This window comes from Capricornis sumatraensis, chromosome 19 (assembly GCF_032405125.1).
Source record: "Capricornis sumatraensis isolate serow.1 chromosome 19, serow.2, whole genome shotgun sequence".
NCBI classification, from domain to species: Eukaryota; Metazoa; Chordata; class Mammalia; order Artiodactyla; family Bovidae; genus Capricornis; species Capricornis sumatraensis.
Window position 1 is genome coordinate 63,024,697 of NC_091087.1, and position 22,913 is coordinate 63,047,609.

Genomic DNA, 22,913 nt, shown 5'->3' on the forward strand with positions numbered 1-22,913 from the left:
TTCCCAAACGGGAACTCTGTCCCCATTAAGGAATAACGCCCCTCCCACCAGTCCCTGGCAACCACCATCCTGCTTTGTGTCTTTAAGAATTTGACTGTTTTAGTCTCCCACATAAGTGAAATCATTCAGTGTTTGTCCCTTTGGTGACTTGCTTATTTCACTTAGCAAAATATCCTTAAAATTCATGCGTGTTACACCTTACCTGCCTCCTGGGAAAGCTGTATGCAGGTCAAGAAGCAACAGTTAGAACCAGACATGGAAGAACAGACTGGTTCCAAATTGGGAAAGGAGTGTGTCAAGGCTGTATATTGTTAACCTGCTTATTTAACCTATATGAAGAGTACATCATGCAAAATGCTGGATTGGATGAAGCACAAGCTGGAATCAAGATTGCCAGACCTCAGACATGCAGATAACACCATGCTTATGGCAGAAAGCAAAGAGGAACTGAAGAGCCTCTTGATGAGAGTGAAAAAGCTGGCTTAAAATTTTCACCAATCAAAAAACAAAGATCATGGCATCTGGTCCCATTACCTCATGGCAAATAGATGAGAAACAATGGAAACAGTGACAGACTTTATTTTCTTGGGCTTCGAAATCACTGCAGATGGTGACTGCAGCCATGAAATTAAAAGACGCTTGCTCCTTAGAAGAAAAGCTATGACCAACCTAGACAGCATATTAAATAGGAGAGACATTACTTTGCCAACAAAGGTCCGTCTAGTCAAAGCTATGGTTTTTCCAGTAGTCTTGTATGGATGTGACAGTTGGACTATAAAGAAAGATGGGCACTGAAGAATTGATGCTTTTGAATTGTGGTGTTGGGGAAGACTGTTGAGAGTTCCTTGGATTGCAAGGAGATCCAACTAGTCAATCCTAAAGGAAATCAGTCTGAATAGTCATTGGAAGGACTGATGCTGAAGCTGAAGCTCCAATACTTTGGCCACCTGATGCAAATAACTGACTCCTTGGAAAAGACCCTGATACTGGGAAACACTGAAGGCAGGAGTAGAAGGGAACAACAGAGGATGCGATTGTTGGATGGCATCACCGACGCAATGGACAAGAGTTTGAGCAAGCTCCGGGAGTTGGTGATGGACAGGGAAGCCTGGTGTGCTACAGTCCATGGGGTCACAAAGAGTTGGACACAACTGAGTGACTGAATTGAACTGAACTGAACTGAATGACATGTCAGAATTTCCTTCCTCTTTAAGGCTGAATAATGGTCCTTTGTATGTACAGACCAATTCTGCTTATTTATTCATCCATCAGTGTACATGTGGGTAGCATCCACCTTCTGCTTAATGTGAATCATGCTGCTACAGGTGCATAAATACTTCTTTGAAACTCAGCTTTCAATTCTTTGAGGTTTCAAAGAATACTCTGGCATCTGTACCCAGAAGTGGAACTGTTGGATCATATGGGTTGTTTGAGTAATCTCTGTACCGTTTTCCATAGCAGTTAAGATATTAAAGAATTCCATCACGGGGGTATTTAAAGAAATATACAGGTGCAGTTTTCATGTTCTTAGATGATTAAAACAGTATTTCTCCTAATCGTGATAGAAGCCACAACCACTAACACTGAGCCCTGAGTGTGTGGAAGTCTATGCTCTCATACATTTTCTCACTTCACCCTTTCGACACTGTATGAGGCAGGTACTATTGTTAGGTCATCTTACGTATGCAGAAACTGAAGTTTCAAGGGTTTAACTACTCACCCAAGGCCAGCAGCATCAGGACCTAGAACCTATACAATCTGATTCCACAACCCACTTTCTTAACCACTGCCACATCTCTGCCCCTTCTTTCTCTCTCTCCTGTCTAAAAAAGTTTATCTGTGTTACAGTCATCTGTCTTCCATTTCAGTTCCTTCTTAGCCTGTTTTGAGGGCTTCCCAGGTGGCACTAGTAATAGAGAAACTGCATGCCAATTCAGGAGACGTAAGAGATGCAGGTTTGATTCTTGGGTCAGGAAGATCCCCTAGAGTAGGGCAGGGCAACCAACTCCAGTATTCTTGCCTGGAGAATCCCGTGGACAGAGGAGCCTGGCGGGCTACGGTCCATAAGGTCACAAAGAGTCAGACATGACTGAGATAATTTAGTCTGTTTTGTGTCTGTAAAGTGAACAAGGTCCTGGAAGAGGGCAACAATGGGCCAGTAGCAGCCAACACTCACCCCACTGGGTTTTGGCTGCCCTGCTGGTTAACAGAGACCTCGGTGGGCTACCAGCAGCGTCCACCACGGTGACCCGACCGCCGGCCTCCCTGCTCTCACAGCCTCTGACTCTAACACAGCGCTAAAGATTCTGATGCCATTTCTCAAATTGATCTGATAGGGTAGCCCCCAGCACAGGCTCTGCCACACAGTGGATGGTCAACCAAGTTCTGCAGGAATAAAAAAAGAAAGAAGGGTCCTTCACTCACAAACACAGGAAAGTGTGATCCTGCCAGGCCCCTGGCTCTCCACAAGGACCCTGTGGCCTCGCCTCCTGGCAGGTTTGACCATCTGGTGGCGATCGAGCATGCAGAAAGGGCTGCCACTGCTACAACGCGAGGAAGAGGACCGTCGAGCACTTGGGGGACCCTATTGATGACCTTCTCCTTGGTGCACACAAGGTTCCTGGAATCTCATCAACTGGCAAGCAAGGAGCACTGAAAATTCCGCAAGAAAATGTCAGCACGAAATGCCTTTTTTATTGACTATTGAACAAATGACAGGAAGGAGTTATATGGGACCATTGTTTTCCACTCCAGAAATGGTCTTTGTTTATTCTGGTCGATATAGGCAATAACGACTCTGAAATCCAGTGTTTACAAGAGCAGGAAAGGGAAATGACGTTTAACCTAGCATATTCTATTTGTCCAACTCTAAAACATCAAAACTAAGAATAATGACCTCTAAAATCAAGGCCTGGCATATTATTTTGGTCATACAAGATGAACGCACCATATGTGTTCTGTGTCATGAAGTATATTAATTTTAATTATATTTTAAACTTATGATCAGTGTGATATTTTGATAGCTAATAATGTAATAATGTGATCATTTGTGTTTATATAGAACTTTATAGTATTCAAAGAGGTTTCATAAAAATTATATTGGTTAATTCACTTTTAAAACCTATATGGGACTTCCCTGGTAGTCCAGCGGTTAAGACTTTGCCTTTCGATGCAGGGGGTGAGTTTGATCCCTGGTTGGGGAGCTAAGACCCCACATGCTTCATGGCCAGAAAACCAAAATGTGAAAGAGAAACGATATTGTAACAAATTCAATAAGAATTTTAAAAATGGTCCACATCAAAAAAATCTTCAAATACTTATTTAACAAAATAAATAAATACATAAATCTGTAGGTAAGGAAGGCATAGTTTCCGTAAGTGAGGCCTAGGGTGGTGTCTCGCGGTTCCCTAGTTAATTAGGAGTAGAGGTCAGACTCCCGGGGTCTCACCTGGCATACTTCATGGGATCGGGTTACTTTTATGAATTTCTGAAAGGCTTGATGTAACTGGAACACCAGCCTGCCTCCCCTGGGGGGGAAATCAGCCTGTGGGGGCAATTAAGGCATGTTTTTCGTTCCATATTTACTTGTTCTCTGCATTCACAGAGTTCTGAGTGTTTCCCAGACTCATTAGTTGCCTTTGGCTTTTTGAGGTTTTGATGAGACAATGAAAGCCTTCCTGGCTGCGTAGAAAATTTCTGCCAATCTCCTAGGTCTTTCCCAGAAGAGGCCTTGGGTGTGGTGCCCACAGGGAAACTGGCTTCCTCCTTTCCTGCCTCTTGGGGCTGGGTGGGCGGGGACCTGAGGCCTGGGGGGAAGCCTCCCAGGGTAGGATGGGGGCAAGGAGATTCTGCATTGGAAGGGGCCCAGAGGGTCCAAAGGAGCCCTCAGTTAATGGCCCCCAGACCTGTGGGATTCCCCCTAAGGAGGCCCCGAAGATCCTGGAGGAAGCAGGTGGAGCCTGCAGTTTGTGCCCTCAAGCTACTGACTTTGCGGACCCTTCTCTTGGCCTCAGGATCCCTGGCCCCTCCTGTGGCTGCCCAGCCCCCTGCTCGGCCCACTACCCCTCCCGGGGTGCTCCTCTCTCTCCTCCACTCCATCAACACCCCGATTCCTCAGCCCCACAGGCAGTTGCCTTGTCGTGGAATCGCACTCAACTGAGAATCAGGACACCCACCTCCCACTCACTACCTGGGCCCTGTCCTTCTCAGAGACCCCGTGAAGTGAGGAGATCAAGGGCACCGATGGGACAGACCTCAGGAGTGAGCAAGATGAATTTAAGATGCTGAAGGGCACAGACAGAAACAGACGAGCTACCAATGCTGTGTCGTTATTGTCTTTCGTTCGATGGGCTGTCGTGGATCTAGAAAACGGTTCTGAGAAAATTCCTCAGGGTGTGGACCTGAGGCCCCTGGCCATTCACAATGAGCACAAGGCACCAGGTCTCTGAAGCCCCCGGTGAGCTGGCTCCAGACCTCTCTCCACCATCACACAGTGAAATCTCGCCTCTGGTGGTTCTTCCACATAGTTGTAGAAACAGACACCAAAACCATCCTACAACATTCTGCAGGCTGGGGGGTGGGAGGGGGTGCAGGGGGGACCATCTGTCCTTGAGGCACTGGTGTAACCAGGAAGGGTTAATTTTGAATTTATGCTGGATCTGTGTGTTTAGTCGTGTCCGACTCTTTGTGAGCCCATCGACTGTAGCTCGCCAGGCTCCTTCATCCATAGAATTTTCCAGGCAAGAATACTGGAGTGAGTTGCCATTCCCTTCTCCAGGGGATCTTCTCAACCCAGGAATTGAACCCAGGCTGCTTCATTGTGGGCAGATTCCTTACCATCTGAGCCACAAGCACCTTGGTGAACGGTTAGCTAGAGACAGCTGCAACCACCTTCTGGAGGCAGGATCAGCTGACCTCTAGTCTACAAAATCCTCCAGAAATACCTGGACGCAGGACCAGATGGTGTTCCTAGGGTGCCACCTGAAAGGGTACAGGCTACAGGGCTTGTTATTAATAGATTTTTTAATTTCCTGGCAAAAGTGGCATTGCCTGGTAATTATTTTTAGTCAATTGTTATTAGCCAATTATGTTTATCCAATAATTATTTTTAGCCAATTCACCTATCTTGAATATCATTTATTTCACCAATGAATTAAATAATTTCTAACACTTACTTATTCTGACATATTTATTCTAGCATTTATTATGCTAATTAACAAACCTTCTGGTGCCTATCAGATGGGTCTTTCAATTGTGGTCTCTTTCAAATGCTAACCGGCCACCCATGGGGTGTGAATTTCTGATCAGGCTCCTTTACATATTAACCAGGCACCCATCTGGTGTAAATTAAAATTAACTGACGCACATACACTTCACATACTTGAGACAGAAGGCTTTTAATTACAGAATTGACTTTAACAACCTATGCCAGTTCCCGTCTGCAAATGGAATGCTGTCTGGTCGAACTAATGGCACTCAGGGTTTTGTGGCCACACCCTGTGCAGGAGCCACTGGAAAGGAGACCAAGTCCTGGGTGTCACCATCTCCCATGGACCCGGCACCTTCAGCATAGAGAGCACTCCATCTGTGGCTGGAGAATGTGCTCTAAAAGGGGATAGGGCCACACTGTTGAGTTCCAAACCTCTACTCATTTTTTTAAGTTAATTAATGTATTTATATTTGACTGTGCTTGGGTCTGCGTTGCTGTGCGCGGGCTTTATCTAGTTGCGGTGAGCAGGGGCTACTCTCCAGTTACCGGTGTGTGAGTTTCTCATTCAGTGGCCCCTCCTTACTGAGCGCAGGCTCTAGTGCTGCAGGCTTCAGTAGTTGGTGCTCAGGCTTAGAAGCTGTGGCACAAGCACTTAGTTGCCCTGAGGCGTGTGGAATCTTCCCAGACCAGGTTTCGAACCCATGTTGCCTGCATTCGGGTGGATGCTTAACCACTGGACCACCAGGGCAGACCATCAACTTGTTTCTGTTTAATTTTTAATCGAAGGACAATTGCTTGACATTACTGTGTTGGTTTCTGCTGTACATCACCACGAGTCAGCCATCAGTTCAGTGCAGTTCATTCGCTCAGTCGTGTCTGACTCTTTGCGACCCCATGAATCGCAGCACGCCAGGCCTCCCTGTCCATCACCAACTCCCGGAGTTCACTCAGACCCACATCCATTGAGTCAGTGATGCCATCCAGCCATCTCATCCTCTGTCATCCTCTTCTCCCCCTGCCCCCAATCCCTCCCAGCATCAGAGTCGTTTCCAATGAGTCAACTCTTCACATGAGGTGGCCAAAGTATTGGAGTTTCAGCTTTAGCATCATTCTTTCCAAAGAACACCCAGGAATGATCTCCTCTAGAATGGACTGGTTGGATCTCCTTGCAGTCCAAGGGACTCTCAAGAGTCTTCTCCAACACCACAGTTCAAAAGCATCAATTCTTCGGTGCTCAGCTTTCTTCACAGTCCAATTCTCTCATCCATACATAACTACTGGAAAAACCATAGCCTTGACTAGACAGACCTTTGTTGGCAAAGTAATGTCTCTGCTTTTGAATATGCTATCTAGGTTGGTCATAACTTTCCTATCAAGGATTAAGCGCCTTTTAATTTCATGACTGCAATCACCATCTGCAGTGATTTTGGAGCCCCCCAAAATAAAGTCTGACACTGTTTCCACTGTTTCCCATCTATTTCCCATGAAGTGATGGGACCAGATGCCATGATGTTAGTTTTCTGAATGTTGAGCTTTAAGCCAACTTTTTCACTCTCCTCTTTCACTTTCATCAAGAGGCTTTTTAGTTCCTCTTCACTTTCTGCCATAAGGGTGGTATCATCTGCATATCTGAGGTTATTGATATTTCTCCGGGCAATCTTGATTCCAGCTCATGCTTCTTCCAGCCCAACGTTTCTCATGATGTATTCTGCATAGAAGTTAAATAAGCAGGGTGACAATATACAGCCTTGACATACTCCTTTTCCTATTTGGAACCAGTTTGTTGTTCCATGTCCAGTTCTAACTGTTGTTTCCTGACCTGCATACAGGTTTCTCAAGAGGCATGTCAGGTGGTCTGGTATTCCCATCTCTTTCAGAATTTTCCACAGTTCATTGTGATCCACACAGTCAAAGGCTTTGGCATAGTCAATAAAGCAGAAATAGATGTTTCTCTGGAACTCTCTTGCTTTTTCCATGATCCATCAGATGTTGGCAATTTGATCTCTGGTTCCTCTACCTTTTCTAAAACCAGCTTGAACATCAGGAAGTTCACGGTTCACATATTGCTGAAGCCTGGCTTGGAGAATTTTGAGCATTACTTTACTAGCGTGTGAGATTGGTGCAAGTGTGCAGTAGTTTGAGCATTCTTTGGCATTGCCTTTCTTTGGGATTGGAATGAAAACTGACCTTTTCCAGTCCTGTGGCCACTGCTGAGTTTTCCAAATTTGATGGCATATTGAGTGCAGCACTTTCACAGCATCATGTTTCAGGATTTGAAATAGCTCAACTGGAATGCCATCACCTTCACTACCTTTGTTCATAGTGATGCTTTCTAAGGCCCACTTGACTTCACATTCCAAGATGTCTGGCTCTAGGTGAGTGATTACACCGTAGTGCTTATCTTGGTCGTGAAGATCTTTTTTGGACAGTTCTTCTGTGTATTCTTGCCACGTCTTCTTAATATCTTCTGCTTCTGTTAGGTCCATACCATTTCTGTCCTTTATCAAGCCCATCTTTGCATGAAATGTTCCCTTGGTATCTCTAATTTTCTTACAGAGATCTCTAGTCTTTCCCTTTCTGTTGTTTGCCTCTATTTCTTTGCATTGATCACTGAGGAAGGCTTTCTTATCTCTTCTTGCTAGTCTTTGGAACTCTGCATTCAGATGCTTATATCTTTCCTTTTCTCCTTTGCTTTTCACAGCTATTTGTAAGGCCTCCCCAGACAGCCATTTTGCTTTTTTGCATTTCTTTTCCATCGGGGTGGTCTTGATCCCTGTCTCCTGTACAATGTCACAAACCTCAGTCCATAGTTCATCAAACACTCTATCTATCCCATCTAGTCTCTTAAATCTATTTCTCACTTCCACTGTATAATCATAAGGGATTTGATTTAGGTCATACCTGAATTTTCTAGTGGTTTCCCCTACTTTCTTCAATTTAAGTCTGAATTTGGCATTAAGGAGTTCATGATCTGAGCCACAGTCAGCTCCTGGTCTTGTTTTTGCTGACTGTATAAAGCTTCTCCAGCTTTGGCTGCAAAGAATATAATCAGTCTGATTTCGGTGTTGACCATCTGGTGATGTCCATGTGTAGAGTCTTCTCTTGTGTTGTTGGAAGAGGGTGTTTGCTATGACCAGTGTGTTCTCTTGGCAAAACTCTATTAGCCTTTGCCCTGCTTCATTCTGCATGCCAAGGCCAAATTTGCCTGTTACTCCAGGTGTTTCTTGACTTCCTACTTTTGCATTCCAGTCCCCTACAATGAAAGGGACATCTTTTTTGAGTGTTAGTTCTAAAAGGTCTTGTAGGTCTTCATAGAACCGTTCAACTTCAGCTTCTTCAGCGTTACTGGTTGGGGCATAGGCTTGGATTACTGTGATATTGAATGGTTTGCCTTGGAAACGAACAGAGATCATTCTGTCGTTTTTGAGATTGCATCCAAGTACTGCATTTTGGACTCTTTTGTTGACCAAGATGGCTACTCCATTTCTTCTCTGGGATTCCTGCCCTCAGTAGTAGATATAATGGTCATCTGAGTTAAATTCACCCATTCCAGTCCATTTTAGTTCACTGATTCCTAGAATGTCGATGTTCACTCTTGCCATCTCCTATTTCACCACTCCCAATTTGCCTTGATTCATCGACCTAACATTCCAGGTTCCTATGCAATACTGTTCTTCACAGCATTGGACTTTACTTCCATCACCAGCCACACCCACACCTGGGCATTGTTTTTGCTTTGGCTCTGTCTCTTCATTCTTTCTGGAGTTAATTCTCCACTCTTCTCCAGTAGAATACTGGGCACCTACCGACCTGGGGAGTTTCTCTTTCAGTATCCTATCATTTTACCTTTTCATACTGTTCATGGGGTTCTCAAGGCGAGAATACTGAAGTGGTTTGCCATTTCCTTCTCCAGTGGACCACATTCTGTCAGACCTCTGCGCCATGACCCGCCCGTCCTGAGTGGCCCCACATGGCATGGCTTAGTTTCATTGAGTTAGACAAGGCTGTGGTCCATGTGGTTAGATTGACTAGTTTTCTGTGATTGTGGTTTCAGTGTGTCTGCCCTCTGATGCCCTTTCTCAACACTTACCATCTTACTTGGGTTTCTCTTATCTTGGACATGGGTTATCTCTTCACGGTTGCTCCAGGAAGGCACAACCGCTGCTCCTTACCTTGGACAAGGGGTATCTCCTCACCACCGCCCCTCCTGACCTTGAACATGGAGTAGCTCCTCTCAGCCCTCCTGCGCCTGTGCAGCCACTGCTCCTTGGACATGGGGTTGCTCCTCCCGGGCGCCGCCTCTGACCTCGGGGTGGGGGTAGCTCCTCTCGGCCACGCTTCAGCAAGGTCTGTCGCAGACAGCAGGCTTCACAGCAGTCTCTGTTCTTCCCTTCTGCGATCTGACCCCTTGCGGTCTGAGGTTTGAGGTGACTGAATCAGCCATAGGTATATATATATGTCCTTTCCCTCTTAAACCTCCCTCCCACCTCCTGCCCCATCCTGTTACTGGCCCAAATCTTGGCTTTCTCTGCCCACCGAAGCCAAGTAAAAATTACGGAGACAGAGTTTGGAGGAAATAGAAAGGTGGCTTTAATTCTCAGCTGGCGGAGAGGGGAACCCAGTAGGCTCATGCCTCCAGAACTGTGCCCCACCATCACCACCACGAGGAGTCTAGGGGCTGATATAAGATGAGGGCTCGCAGTCAGGAGCTGGTGATGAGCAACCAAGGTGTTAGGGTCTTGGTTTCGTTCTCTTGCATTGTTTCAAAGACAGTCATAGGCTGGAATCAGTCACCCAGTAACTGAGGCTGGCAGGCCGGTGGCTCTGTGGCTTTCTTTCTGATACGTAGCTACGAGGGGAAGGGTGTTGTAAGGGTAAACATCAGATACAAGATGTATCTAGCATAGAGTCAAAGGAAAAGTAGGTGTAATATGTAGCTCCTACAGAGTCAGGGGGCAGAAAAGCAAACTTAGTTACAGACATGCAGAGTTAGGAGCAGTGAAAGTTGGAAAAAAACCCCAAAAAACTAGGACTGTTCAGTCCTGCTCACTCACTGTTCTCTTTATCCTCTTTGTTCTCAGGAAAGGGAAAGAGAAAACTCATTCCTCTTTTTTCTTTTCCACTGCAACAATTCCACCCCTCTTGGTTGTCACTGAGCCTTCAACTTGTCTTTAACTAGAGAGGTTTCTAGAATACCGGAGGAAGTACAGCATCACCTGGTTGTCTGAAATGTATCCAGGCCAACCCCTTTTCTCACCCTGAGGCATGTGGGTAGGAGCTGCCCTGCCCCACAACCACCCTTCATTTTGCCTAATCCTGTTCCCTGACTTGGTTCCCTTCCCTCCAGGAGTCGGCGACAAAGGCAGCAAGCTTGGGATGGGCAAAGTCAAGGAGGCCGTGAAGAGGCACGTACGAAACGGGGACATCACCACCTGTGACATGGAGGCTGACTTTGCGGTCATCGAAGCTAAGTTCTCAGATGGTCAGCCAGTCAGGGAAGGCTGCCCAGGGGGAGGGACCGGGCTTGGAGCCTGTCTAGCCGGAAACTCATCTCCTCCATGAGTGGAGTCTTGAGGTACCAGGGGAGAAGGGGACCTGGTTCTTAGCCTCTGGCCTCTCATTCAGTCATTCAACAAACATTTACTGTATGCTAGGCATTGCTCTGTGTGCTGAGGTAGGAGCAGCTCCCTGCTCCACAGAGCATCTGTTCCAGTTTTGGAAGATGGACAATGAATCCTAACAAACAAATACACCAGTGTGTGCTAAATGGGTTTCCCTGGTGGCTCAGACGGTAAAGAATCTGCCTGCAATGCGGGAGACCCAGGTTCTATCCCTGGGTGGGGAAGATCCAGAAGAACCTGGTGGGCTACAGTCCATAGGGTCACAAAGAGTCAGACACGATTGAGCAACTAACACTCACACACACACACATTGTGCGAAACAGTGATGAGAGGTACAGGTAGAGGAGAGACAGGCCACTTTAGATGAGCAGTCAGGAAAGCCTCTCTGAGGAGGGGTCATCTCTGCTTTTATTTGTGCTTCCTGTGTCATGGAAAGTAAGAGAACAATGCAGCAAATGTTTGGAGGAGGCAAGAGGCTCCGGTTCTGCGGTTCTGCTTTCACTTTCTTCTGCCTCCGCTGCCCCTCCCCTCCCAGCAGCTGTCCTTCCCATCTGGTCCAACCTTTCCTGTGTCTGGGTCCTTCCAGGCCCCACCCTTCCTCTCTGATGGCTTCACAAGTTTCAGGAATTTTGACTGATATCTGAGAACAGCCCTCTCTCTTTTCATCATCAAAAACAGCCCCCGAGATGAGCAGAAACCTCTGAGGGGACCAGTGCTGGGGTAAGAAAACCTGAACTGTAATCAACAAATTGCTGGAAGCTTTGTGTGGGCAAGTCTGAGAGTTAGAAGATCCAGGGGGACCTAGTCATAGGGGGTTCCCACAATTCCGTGAGCATTACCTCAAGGGACCCTGCCAGGTCCATGCTGAATACTAGAGAAAAGTCCCCTCATGCTTTAGGTAGAGCGGGGGGAAGGAGCCACTTGAAACACACCAGAGCACTCTTTTCTGAACAAAGCCTGCCCTCAGAAGAAATTATTTCACCAATGCCTAGCCTGCTAGTGGTAGCACTAGTGGTAAAGAAACTGCCTGTGCAGGAGATGTAAGTAAGAGACGCGGGTTCAATCCCTGGGTCAGGAAATTCCCTGGAGGAGGGCATGGCACCCCCCTCCAATGTTCATGCCTGGAGAATTCCATGCACAGAGGAGCCTGGCGGGCTATGGTCCGTAGGGTTACAAAGAGTCGGACACAATTTAGCAACTAAACAACAACAACAACGTCAACTACATGTCAATAAAACTGAAGGGAAAAAATTTAAAACTGCTCTGCAAAGGACCATGTCAAGAGGATGAATAGACAAGGCATAGACTGGAAGAAAACATTTACAAAAGAAGTTTTTGATGAAAGACTGTAACCCAAAATATACAAAGAACCCTTAGATCTCACCAATAATAAAATAAATGGCCCAATTAAAAAATGGACAAAAGACCTAAACAGACCCCTCACCAAAGAAGATGTACACATGGCAAGTAAGGATGTGAAGATACGTTCAATATCCTTTGTTTCTGGTCTCCCACCCTGGATTAGTTCTTTGATTGGGTCACCCAGACAATCCCCACCCTCAGGCCCCTCGAGCTTGTTTTCATATTACAAACACCTGAAGATGTTTGGGTCTACTAGAAACATGGCTTATACCACATTGAGAAAAAGAGAAATTATGCTATGAGGAAATGTATGTTTCTAGAAACAGATTATTTCTAATCATACATGTAAAAATACATTATACATTATGAAATGTATTTGAAAATGCTGGTATAACAGTTTACAGTTGCTTACTTCTTTGTTTTCACTAGAAATTAAGGTTTCTAAGGCTTCCCTGTTGGCTCAGCTGGTCAAAGAATCTGCCTGCAGTGCAGGAGACCTGGGTTCGACCCCTGGGTCAGGAAGATCCCCTGGAGAAGGAAATGGCAACTCACTGCAGTATTCTTACCTGGGAAATCCCATGGACAGAGGAGCCTGGCCAGGCCATAGTCCATGGGGTCACAAAGAGTCAGACACAACTGAGTGACTTACACTTTCACTTTCAAAAGTTAAGAATTCTAATTAACATACTATAAAAAAAAGTAAAACTAAAGTTAGTTGCTCAGTCATGTCTGACTCTTAGTGACCTCGTGGACTGGAGCCTGCCAGGCTCCTTTGTGGAATTCTCCGGGCAAGAATACTGGAGTGGGTTGCCATTCCCTTCTCCAGGGGATCTTCCCGACCCAGGGATTAAACTCAAGTCTCCTCCATTGCAGGCAGATTCTTTATTGTCTGAACCACCAGGGAAGCCACATATGTACCATAAAACTACTAAAATAAATTAGGAAAACATCTTCATATGTAAGGAAAAAATTTTAAAAGTGTGAGTGGGAATGCATTTTGTTAAGGGAAAATAAAGTAAAAAGGTTAAAAAAAGAGGGAAACCATAGGATAAAGTCTGAATATTGGGTGTTGGGGGTGCGGGGAAAGGGAGTTACAGAAAGTTTATGGGAAAGGAATCATGAGAAAAGGGTTCTGTCTGTGTGATCAGGACTGGCTAAAATTAGAGTATATTTAATCAGACTTCCCTGGTGGTCCAGTGGCTAAAAACCTGCCTGTCAATGCAGGGGACAGGGATGCGAGTCCTGGTCCGGGAAGATCCCACGTGCTGTGGGGCAGCTAAGCCCATGTGCCATGACTACTGAAGCCCGCAGTCTAAAGCCTGTGCAGCAAGAGGAGCCGCTGCAATGAGAAGCTCATGCGCCACAACTAGAGAGTAACCCCTGCTCACCACAGAGAAAGCCTGTGCAGCAACGAAGACCCAGTGCAGCTAAAAATAAAATAAAATGATAAAAATTTTAAAAAGTAAGCTGATACAAAATTAGAATTCTGTTTCCTCTCTGTGTTAAAATGACAAAAGTCTGCTCTTGACAAAGAATTAATAAAATGTGTTTCTTTACTTTTGGGTAGCCTGTCTAAAAAGAAGTGACTTTATGTTTTATCAAAACAGGTTCCTATATTGTTTTTATTAGGTCTTTGATCATTTGTTTGGTCCCAAACCAGTGCTCCCCCAAATCCATTTTTCTTTAGCTGAAGGTGGTATTGTATGTAAGGTGAGGGCTTCAGCGGTTTTTGGTTCAGCCCTCCTTTTCAGTTCTCCCGGCTTTCTCCCGTGTATACGTCTTATTAAACTTTTGTTTGATTTTCTTCTGTTACTCTATCGCATATCAGTTTAATTGTTAGACCAGTCAGGAGCACCTAGAAGAGTAGAGGAAAATTTCTTCCTCTAAGGCAAACTATATGACCTTTCCAATCCTGTGATGAAATCTTTTCTTGTTCTAGGTGATTCTAACTGGGGAGGTCATTATGCCTTGACCTGTACTTTCTGAGCTCGTGTGAGGTCCACAGGCGTCACCTGAGGAACGTGACGGGGCCCTTCAGACCGCCTGGGGAACAGAACTGTCACTAAGGTAACGCAGCCCAGCAAACCACTCTCCTGGATGCAGCTTTTCCCCTGGATGAAGAGTGGACATGGTATTTTAAGCCGTAAGCCAGGGACCAGCACTTCTGGAAATCAGGAACCAGGTCTTTCTTATCTGCTTTCCCCAGCAACCATTGGAGGGAAACCCGGTGCTTGGTAAATCCTTTTTGAATGAAGGAATACAGTGCTTTATTAGAGCGGCGATTCTTCCAACTCTAGAGGCATCAGAATTGCCTCAGGGGCATCTTAAGCAGCCCAGGGTCGGGGACAGGTGGGGAGGGCTTCTGATTCAGGCAATCTGAGTTGGGCTGGAGAGTCTGCATCTCTGACAAGTTCCCAGTTGCTGCCTCTCCTGCCTTGGGGACCACCCTTTGAGACCCTGGACTAGAAGGTTGGTTCCAGTGTCGTGGAAGAGGCTGGTGCAAATCAGGAGGCCGGAAGGTTCCTGAGCGTGGAGCCTGGAGACAGCAGCTGAGATGGGCTGGTGCTTTGCAGGTCCTCCAGCCAGCAGCAGAGGCCCTGGAGCCCCGCACCGGTGAGAAGTGATAGCATCCAGAGGCCCTGGCTGCCTCCTTCCTGTCCTGCCTTTACACTGCCTTGTACCTTTTCTGCTCCCTTTTTCCTTCCACCTGTCTTTTTACTCTCTCTCTCTCCCTCCTGTGTGTGTGTGCGCGCGCATGCTAAGTCGCTTGAGTCTTGTCCTATTTGTAACCCTAATGGACTTCAGCCCACCAGACTCCTCCGTGAATGGAATTTCCCAGGCAAGAATGCTGGAGTGGGTTTCCATGCCCTCCTCCAGGGGATCTTCCCAACACAGGGATCGAGCCTGCGTCTCCTTAGTCTCCTGCATTGGCAGGTGGATTCTTTGCCATTGAACCACTGGGGAAGCCCCTCCCTGCTACACCTGCCCTGATTTCTCTCCAACACCTCCCTGGACTGGCTTGTTATCCCCATTTTACAGAGGAGGGGCTGAGGCACAGAGAGGGAAGGTGGCGTGCTCAAAGCCACCCAACTAAGAAGCAGAGCCGAGATCTGGTTCTGGACCTCTGACTCCATACTCTGGGTCCTTCCCAACGAGGTGCAGAAGTTTCCAGTTCCTGGCAGTGCCAGGGTGTGGGGTGGAGGGGGGAGGAGTCAGGCGGCTGAAGTGACATTTTCAGGGGAAATGCTCTGCTCTAAAGGGGCCCAGGGAGCCTTCTCTGCTTTCTCTGCACTTCCTGGATCGGAACTGGAAAAAAGCACTCAGAGAGCCATCTTGCACATGATTTCTGATTCACACAGACACATAAGACTGAACCCAGCCAAGCGAGCTCACGCAGCCCCACACTTATCCTCTGGGGATGGAAATTCTCCTTCCGCATTTCCACCCAGTCTTTCATAAATATATTAATAATGCACCACCCTTGAAAAGAAAAGGAAACATCATTATAGCAAAATTACAGACACAGTTTCATATAGCCCCTTCTCTGGGCCAGGCCTGGGCTTGCTCTGGAGACAACAATGGAGGGGTACAGAACTCATGGTCCATGAAGGGAGGTGATTTCAGGAGCTGGGGTAGAATTATGCACGCTGCTTGTGAGTTCACAGAGAATAGGTGCTTGGCTCGTTCCGAGAGCTCAAGCAAGCCTGCCTCTAAGAGGTGGCTCTGGACTGGGTCTTGGAGAGTGAGTAGGATTTAAGAGCCAGGTGAGGAAGGGTAGGAAGAACCTTTCAGACAGCAAGACACACAGAAGCGAAGGTGCAGAGACATGAAGCAGCGCAGGGGATAACTGGAGACGTCATACTGGAGTTCTGGGGGTCACTCCGTGGGGACCCCAGGATCATCAAGAGATGCCAGACAGAGCTGTGGCCTGAGCTTTGGTGAAGCTTGGCTGGTTAGATGCAGAAGAATGTCTCTCATCTCTCTTCTTGTGTTGCTTATAAGAAGGCCCTCCCATACTCAGGGGATCTTATCGTGACTGTAGCAGGAGCGGGCACCATGTTGAAGAGCCCGAGGTAGGGGGCCACCACCATCCAGGGCACACCCTGCCCCCTCTGGCCCTTGACTGTGCCCCAGGGGTTTTACTTGGGGGCAAAACACGTGGTTGGAAGGCATTTCCCAGAGCTTGTCAGGAACCAAGAGCTGACTGATGATGTCTTACAGGAAGGACTAAGAAAGGAAGGCAGGATGGATGGATGGATAGATGGACAGTCTGCTGGTGAGCTGGCTAGCTGGATGAATGGATAGATGAATAGCCTGATGGATGAATGGATAATGGATGGATGGATGATGCAGAAAGGCAAGAATGTGACCTCTGGCTCTCATTCTCTTCTGGCACTTTCATCCCACTCTACTTTAAATCTTTTTTTTAAAAAATTGAGATATAACTGACAACGTGCATAACCTTAAGTATACAGTGGGTGAATTTTTACACATGTATACACCTGCGCAGCCACCAGCAAGGTTACAATGTAGAACAGTTCAGCTTCCCAGGAGGCCCCTCTCTCCCCTTCTCTCCACCCGACTCTGAACAGCAGTATCACCTAACCATGAGCATCAGCCCGTTATGCTCCAAGCCTGAATCAATAGTGACCACCCACGTTCTCAGCCTCCAAACCCAAAAGTCATCCTGGGGTCTCATCACCCACCCACAATTAACCATGCCCTGGATCCAGTCCACTGTGCCCACTTGAGTCCTCTGTCCCTCGGCTCCCACCCCTCTGTCTCCGTCTGGACTGGTGTGGAAGCCCCCAAGCTCTCTGCCTCCAGCCACTCCCTGGTCAGTTCTCCTGCTCCACCCACCCACCTGCTCTTGGCAGGGCCTCTTAAAGATGGTGTGGTCATTCAGGGATTCCCGGGAATTTGCAGGCCATCATGGTTGGTTCAGCTGGTCCCCACAGCTCTTAGAGGCTGAGTGCCAGCCAGTTCCTGAACTGTTTACTGATCGCATGCACCCTGAGGATCCCCAGGGCCCTCTCTGGACCAGAAAGATGTGAATGGTGAGGGCAGGCAGGGTGTGGGAGGAAATGGTCCCATGGTCCCAGAAGCACTGACCTGTAAAGAGCAAATACGATCCAATGGAGAAGAGAAATGGGAGAATAAAGTCCAAACAAATGACGGAAAATGCCAGTCTGGGCTGGGTACCCCTGGGAAGGGGCTCCTGGGCAAAGGGCTTGCCTGGAAATGCTTTTGGGCCTCCCTCCCACCTTGGTCCCTTGGGAAGAATGGACATGCAGGTTCTCAGGCCGGTTGCGAGGAGAGACAGGTCCTGAGTGAAATTTGCCAACACTTGCCTCCTGTTTTGAAAAGTTTTCATGGGACTTCTCTGGTGGGCCAATGGCTGAGACTCCGCACTCCCACTTCAGGGGGCCCAGGATTTGATCCCTGGTCCGGGGACTAGATCCTGCATGCCACAGTTAAGATCTGACCCAGCCAAATAAGTTAATAAATAAAAATCTTTAAAAAGAAAAGCTTTCAGTGAGTGGCCTCCACGGCCCCTGGCTTGACTCACTCCTGCTTCTGTCACCTGTGGCCCTAGCCGTCCCTCATCCAGAAAGTCTTTCTCGAGCCACTCCAATAAATTGGGCTGGGCGCCCCTGCTGTGTGCCATGATCCCCACGCACTGCGCTTGCCTGATCACTCATCTAGAATGTGATACCTCTGGGGGCAAGGTTGGGGGCAGGGGGCTGTATCCCGTTCACCACCGTATCCCTGCTTCAGGGCCTGGCACATAGCTGCTCAGTAGAACTCTGATGGCTGATGGAGTGAATGTGGGAAGATGAGCCCCTTCCTCCCGTGTGTCCTGATCCTCCTGTTCTAGATCCCTTTATCCCCCTCCTTTGTTTGTAGAGGAGGAGGAGGGTGTACTTGATTTCTTCCCCTGGGGCACCTCTCTCCTATGTCTTTACCTAAGATCCTCCTTTCTCTGGGGAACCTGAAGTGTTCCACAGGGACAGGCATGTTTAATAGCTTAGACAAGGGATTCTCTGGGACCTTATTTTTGAAGAGAGGTAGAAGGAAGCAAAGCAAATCACTTAAAAAAAAAAAATCAGCAAATAAGTCAAAGGAATAAAATTCTGGGCAGAAGGCCAGGGGCCCCAGCCCTGCCGGCAATAATCCACCTCATTTCATGAGCACCTACTGTGTGCCAGGGACCATTGGAGGTGCTTTACTTGCATTATCTCATTTAATCTTCACAACAACCCTCCAAGGAGGCATTGTTATTATCATCCACCTCCCCATTATACAGATGAGGACACTGAAGCAGAGAGAGGTTGATACCTCTGCCAGGAAAGACCCAAGTCAGATCTGGCTGACTGCAAACCATTCTCCCTGCTGGGCCCAGGATGGGGCTGCGTTTTCTCCATGGTTCTGCTCCCTCAGCCACATGGAGGTAATACCTAGAAGGCGATGGCAGTGGGGCCTGGTCCATCCCCCACTGGAGGCTAACAGTGGGGTTACAGGAGTAACAGGCACCAAAGCCATTGGCAGATAAGGCAGAGCTGGGCAGGGCTGGCTTGGCAGGAAGTAGGCATGCTGCCCCTGCAGAAATGAATCTGTAGTGTCAAGAAAATGGAGATTTCCAGAAAAAGCATACTATTTAGTTGCATGAAGAAACAGCCCAAACTCTTCAAAGTAGCAGCTTCTGGGGAGTGGATCTGGGGGCCCACGAGGCGTGATGTAGGACACGTTTATTTTTCACTATGAGTCTTCCAGTGGCATTAGTATTTTAACCCTAAGCTTTATTTTTTAAAAACAGACCATGTCAAGTCAAATGCTCTTTTTCCACTTATAAATGTATGTTGTGGTTTTTTCCATTTTTTTCTCCTCCTCCACTACTTTTATCTCTGTCCCATTGTTTTTTTTTTTCCAGGAAGAAAAACTGCCGGGCATCCTGGTGCAGCACGGAGTCTGGAGCAGATTTCCGGGCACTCTGGGCACAGAGGTGGACAGGCTGCTCCTGCATGGCACTCATGCCCAGATGATCCAGAAGCTGATGGGCATCACCCTGCCATAAGGGTGACCATGCCCATTACAGGTGTGGGAGGTGGGTACCAGGTGGTCCCACCTGGTTCTAGGGAGGAGCTCCCTGAGGGTTCTGGTTTCCTTCCACAAGAGCCATGCAAATACACACTGGCTCTGGGTGAACAACGTGGTCCACGCAGTCCTGGGTCACTGCATGCTCACCTCCTGGGGACGTGGGGGTCAGGCAAGCGATGAGGACCAAGGAAAACAGTTCTCTGGGGTTCCCAGTTTTTGCTTTTATTCCCAAGTTCTAGGAGGCCTTGATTCCAGCCTCCTCACCCCAGCTTTTTTAGGCCACCCATGTGTTCTGGAACTGTACACAATTAATTTATTATCAAATAATAAAATTTTATTATCAAATAATTGGTCTTCTGACCAATCACTAATGGGGATGCCAGCAAGCAATGAACTGCCAGGCAGACATAGAGGGCCCTGAATAATCCCTCTGGTTAATTAAGAAACAGAAAATGTACAAACGGGTAGTGTACATTACAAAGTTCGAGGGTTCACTAAAGGTTTACTCATCACTACCACTGACAAAATATTTATACCTTGGAAATGCTCTCTTTTTCAAACAGCATTTCATTTATTTAGGCAAAAGATCCCTCAAAACTTACATTTATCACCATCACCGCTCCTCTGCCCCTCCCTTTTCCTCACCCCTACACGTCCTGAGACTCCACCATAGAGCCTGACACATCTCCCGCCTCCTCCCCATCTGTTCACCCCCCACTCTGGAGCCAGACTCTAGCCTTCTTGCATAGGAGGGCAACCACATTCCCAGAGCCCAGGACTGAGTGGGTCAGGACCTTCCAGGGCTTAGATCACTCACAGAGTCCTGGACAACTCATCAGCTTGTCCTTATCTCTTGCACAACCTCCCACCGTACATTCCCCAAGAAAATCCAAAGCAGAGTCACTGACCACATCCCATTACATTCACATATTGAATCAGTACAGTGTCTTGCATTGGCTCATCTAGGTGTGCTGGTGTAAGCAGTTATTTGCAAGAAAGAGCTCTCTGCAAGAGGCCCCTTTTGTCTCGTTGCTTTAGCAAAACTATATTGTAAGTAAACTTAAACCAGGCACTCACAACATTCTACTCATCTCTGCCCCAAGCACACCTTTCAGATCTTTTGCTCACACAATACCTTGCCTAAGCTCTTGGTTCTTCCCTAGATCAAAGAAGTAAACATGAAGAATAATTAATAGATGACCCGATCATTTCCCAGCTTCCCTTTGAGTAATCCTGAGAACAAACTGCGTCAATGAGATAGCATCTAAAGAAAGGTCACAGGAGTTGGGAGCCTTCACGCAGTGGGAGATGTCTTATGAGTCTGATCCCTTATCTCAATGATTAACTGAAATTACTTTCCCTTTTCCCTTTAAAAACTTTCAATCCTGAGCAGCATCTTCAGTGTTGGTTTTGAGGACACTAGTCCACCTTCTCCCCAAACTGCAGGCTTTCAGATTAAAAGCAACATTTTGCGTTTCTACCAACACTTGCCTGTCCAGTATTGATTTCTGAGCAATAAGCAGCCAGATTAGAATTCAGTAACAGTAATCCCTTCCAGCGAGGGCCCCAAGTGTTTATTGTGTCTGTTTTATTTCCTTAAACATGTCAAGTTTGATTCTTTTAGGAGGATTAGTTGTAAAGCATGGAACACATACTGTAGAAATTGACTCTAAATTGTACACTGAACAGTAAACCCCAAGTGTAGAGTTCGGTGATCAGGGGTTAACTTGCAATGCTGCCTATGCAGGATGTGGTAAAGTCTTTGGCCAGGAGTAGCTGGGGTGGGGGCTGTCCTGATGTCCCTTTGTTATTCTGCTGGGGAGTCCCCACCTATGTGTCCATGCTCCTGCAGGGGTGGCATCAGGGCCATTGTAATGTGCTCATTGTCCCTGTCCATCTGTGACTTCTCAGGTCAGTGGTCCCACCTCAGCTCTAAGCCTCACTGGCCAGGTCTCCAGTTACAATTTGCAGAGTCTGGGTCTGCAGAGCTCCATCTAATGGGGGCCTCTGACTGAGTGTGCACCCTGGTATTGTTGAAATCCTGATGGCTAGAGAGACAGGAAACATCATCAGCTAAGGCTGCCAGCATTCTTCTGACTCATATTTTAGGGACATACACCAATAGGCCTTTGGTTTTGCAAAAGTAATAGCAGAATTCTATTCTGCATAGAGAAGTTTGAGGCATGACTGTGTAATAGGTTATCTTCCCTGTGGGTAGAAGTTTATGGGGAGATGATTAAGTTGTTTGGGAAAGAGACTAAGACCTAGGCGGAGCCCAGAGAAGGCTGAGAGTACAGGTCCTAGGTCTGGAGTGAAGAATCCAAAGCCCTCACCCCCACCTCCCATGCAGGGAGAGACAGGCTTCTGGGCCTACAGTAGGGGGTAAGGTGGAAGGAAGGGCCAGGAGAAGACTTAGCATGATCCAGCCCAGGGACCATTGGAACCCTGAGTTCTAGGATCCAATTTTATGCTTTTCTGTTCCATAATATGATTCCTACTCTGGTCTTTAGTAAAGTTTTGCTCATTTCACCCTAGTCATCTTTTGTCCTTTGGGGAGGGACCTGTGTCCACATCTGAGGGGGCATGGTGAGAAAGGCTATGACCTGGAGAAGCTGGTTACAGGGGCATAAGAGGTGATCTACAGAAATGATGGGGAGGTCCAGGGTGAGGGATGAGCTAGGGTATCAACCAGTCAATCCTAAAGGAAATCAACCCTGAATATTCATTGGAAGGACAAATGCTGATACTGAAGCTCCAACACTTTGGCCACCTGATGTGAAGAGCCAGTTCATTGGAAAAGACCCTGATGCTGGGAAAGATTGGAAGCAAAAGGAGAAGGGGGCAGCAGAGGGTGAGATGGTTGGATAGCATCACCGACTCAATGGACAAGAGTTTGAGCAAACTCTGGGAGATAGTGAAGGACAGGGAAGCCTGGTATGCTGCAGTTCAGGGGTCACAGGGAGTCAGACACAACTTAGCAACTGAACAACAGCAACAATCCACCAGGATGGATTCCTGGGCCATATGAGCATCCCTGGGCATTTGCAAGAGTATTGAGGGCAGAACCTGATAAGTAATACCTGGATCTCTGTGGGTCTTCAAGGGTAGGCTGGTGAACTTCAGACCTTGCGTACACTGAGGTGCACATGCCCCACAGACTCTGAAGGTGGGATTGGAAGATAAGCGAGCCAGGAAAGGGATCAGGGCTCTTTAGTCCCCTTGGCCATCCTCTGACCAAGTGCCACCCCATTGCTCCACTGAGCAAGGCAATCCTCTGAGGTCATTTCCTACCTTTCATTGCACAGGCTCTGCTGACCACCAGCCCCACCTTAGTCCAGCCCACTACATTCTACTACTCTCCACCTATTCCATGTGGGTTCCACTGGCTCCACAAAGTCTAACTTTCAGATTCAAAAGGCCACTGCTCAGAAATTCCGCAGAAGTCCAGTGGTTGACTTCTAGCACTCACTGCCAGGGGCCTGGGTTCGTACCTGGGTCAGGGAACTGCAAGCTGCACGGCACAGCCAAAAAATAAAACAAGACAGACCAACCAAAAAAGCACTGCTCACATAAACTCAGTATATTTCAGTGATGTGATGTGCTTGCCAGAGAGGCCATTGCCT

At 47.3% G+C, this 22,913-nt stretch overlaps 1 protein-coding gene across 1 annotated transcript in view; it reads left to right on the plus strand.

Moving 5' to 3' along the window:
• DGLUCY (D-glutamate cyclase) overlaps positions 1 to 19,267 on the plus strand; it is an 85,740-nt gene extending 66,473 nt beyond the window's left edge. Inside the window, 6 exon segments of the mRNA XM_068990984.1 lie at positions 2,497 to 2,540; positions 2,543 to 2,638; positions 10,557 to 10,691; positions 14,132 to 14,161; positions 14,164 to 14,213; positions 19,124 to 19,267. Coding sequence (XP_068847085.1) covers positions 2,497 to 2,540; positions 2,543 to 2,638; positions 10,557 to 10,691; positions 14,132 to 14,161; positions 14,164 to 14,213; positions 19,124 to 19,267 — 499 coding nt within the window.
• The last annotated feature ends 3,646 nt before the right edge of the window (positions 19,268 to 22,913 follow it).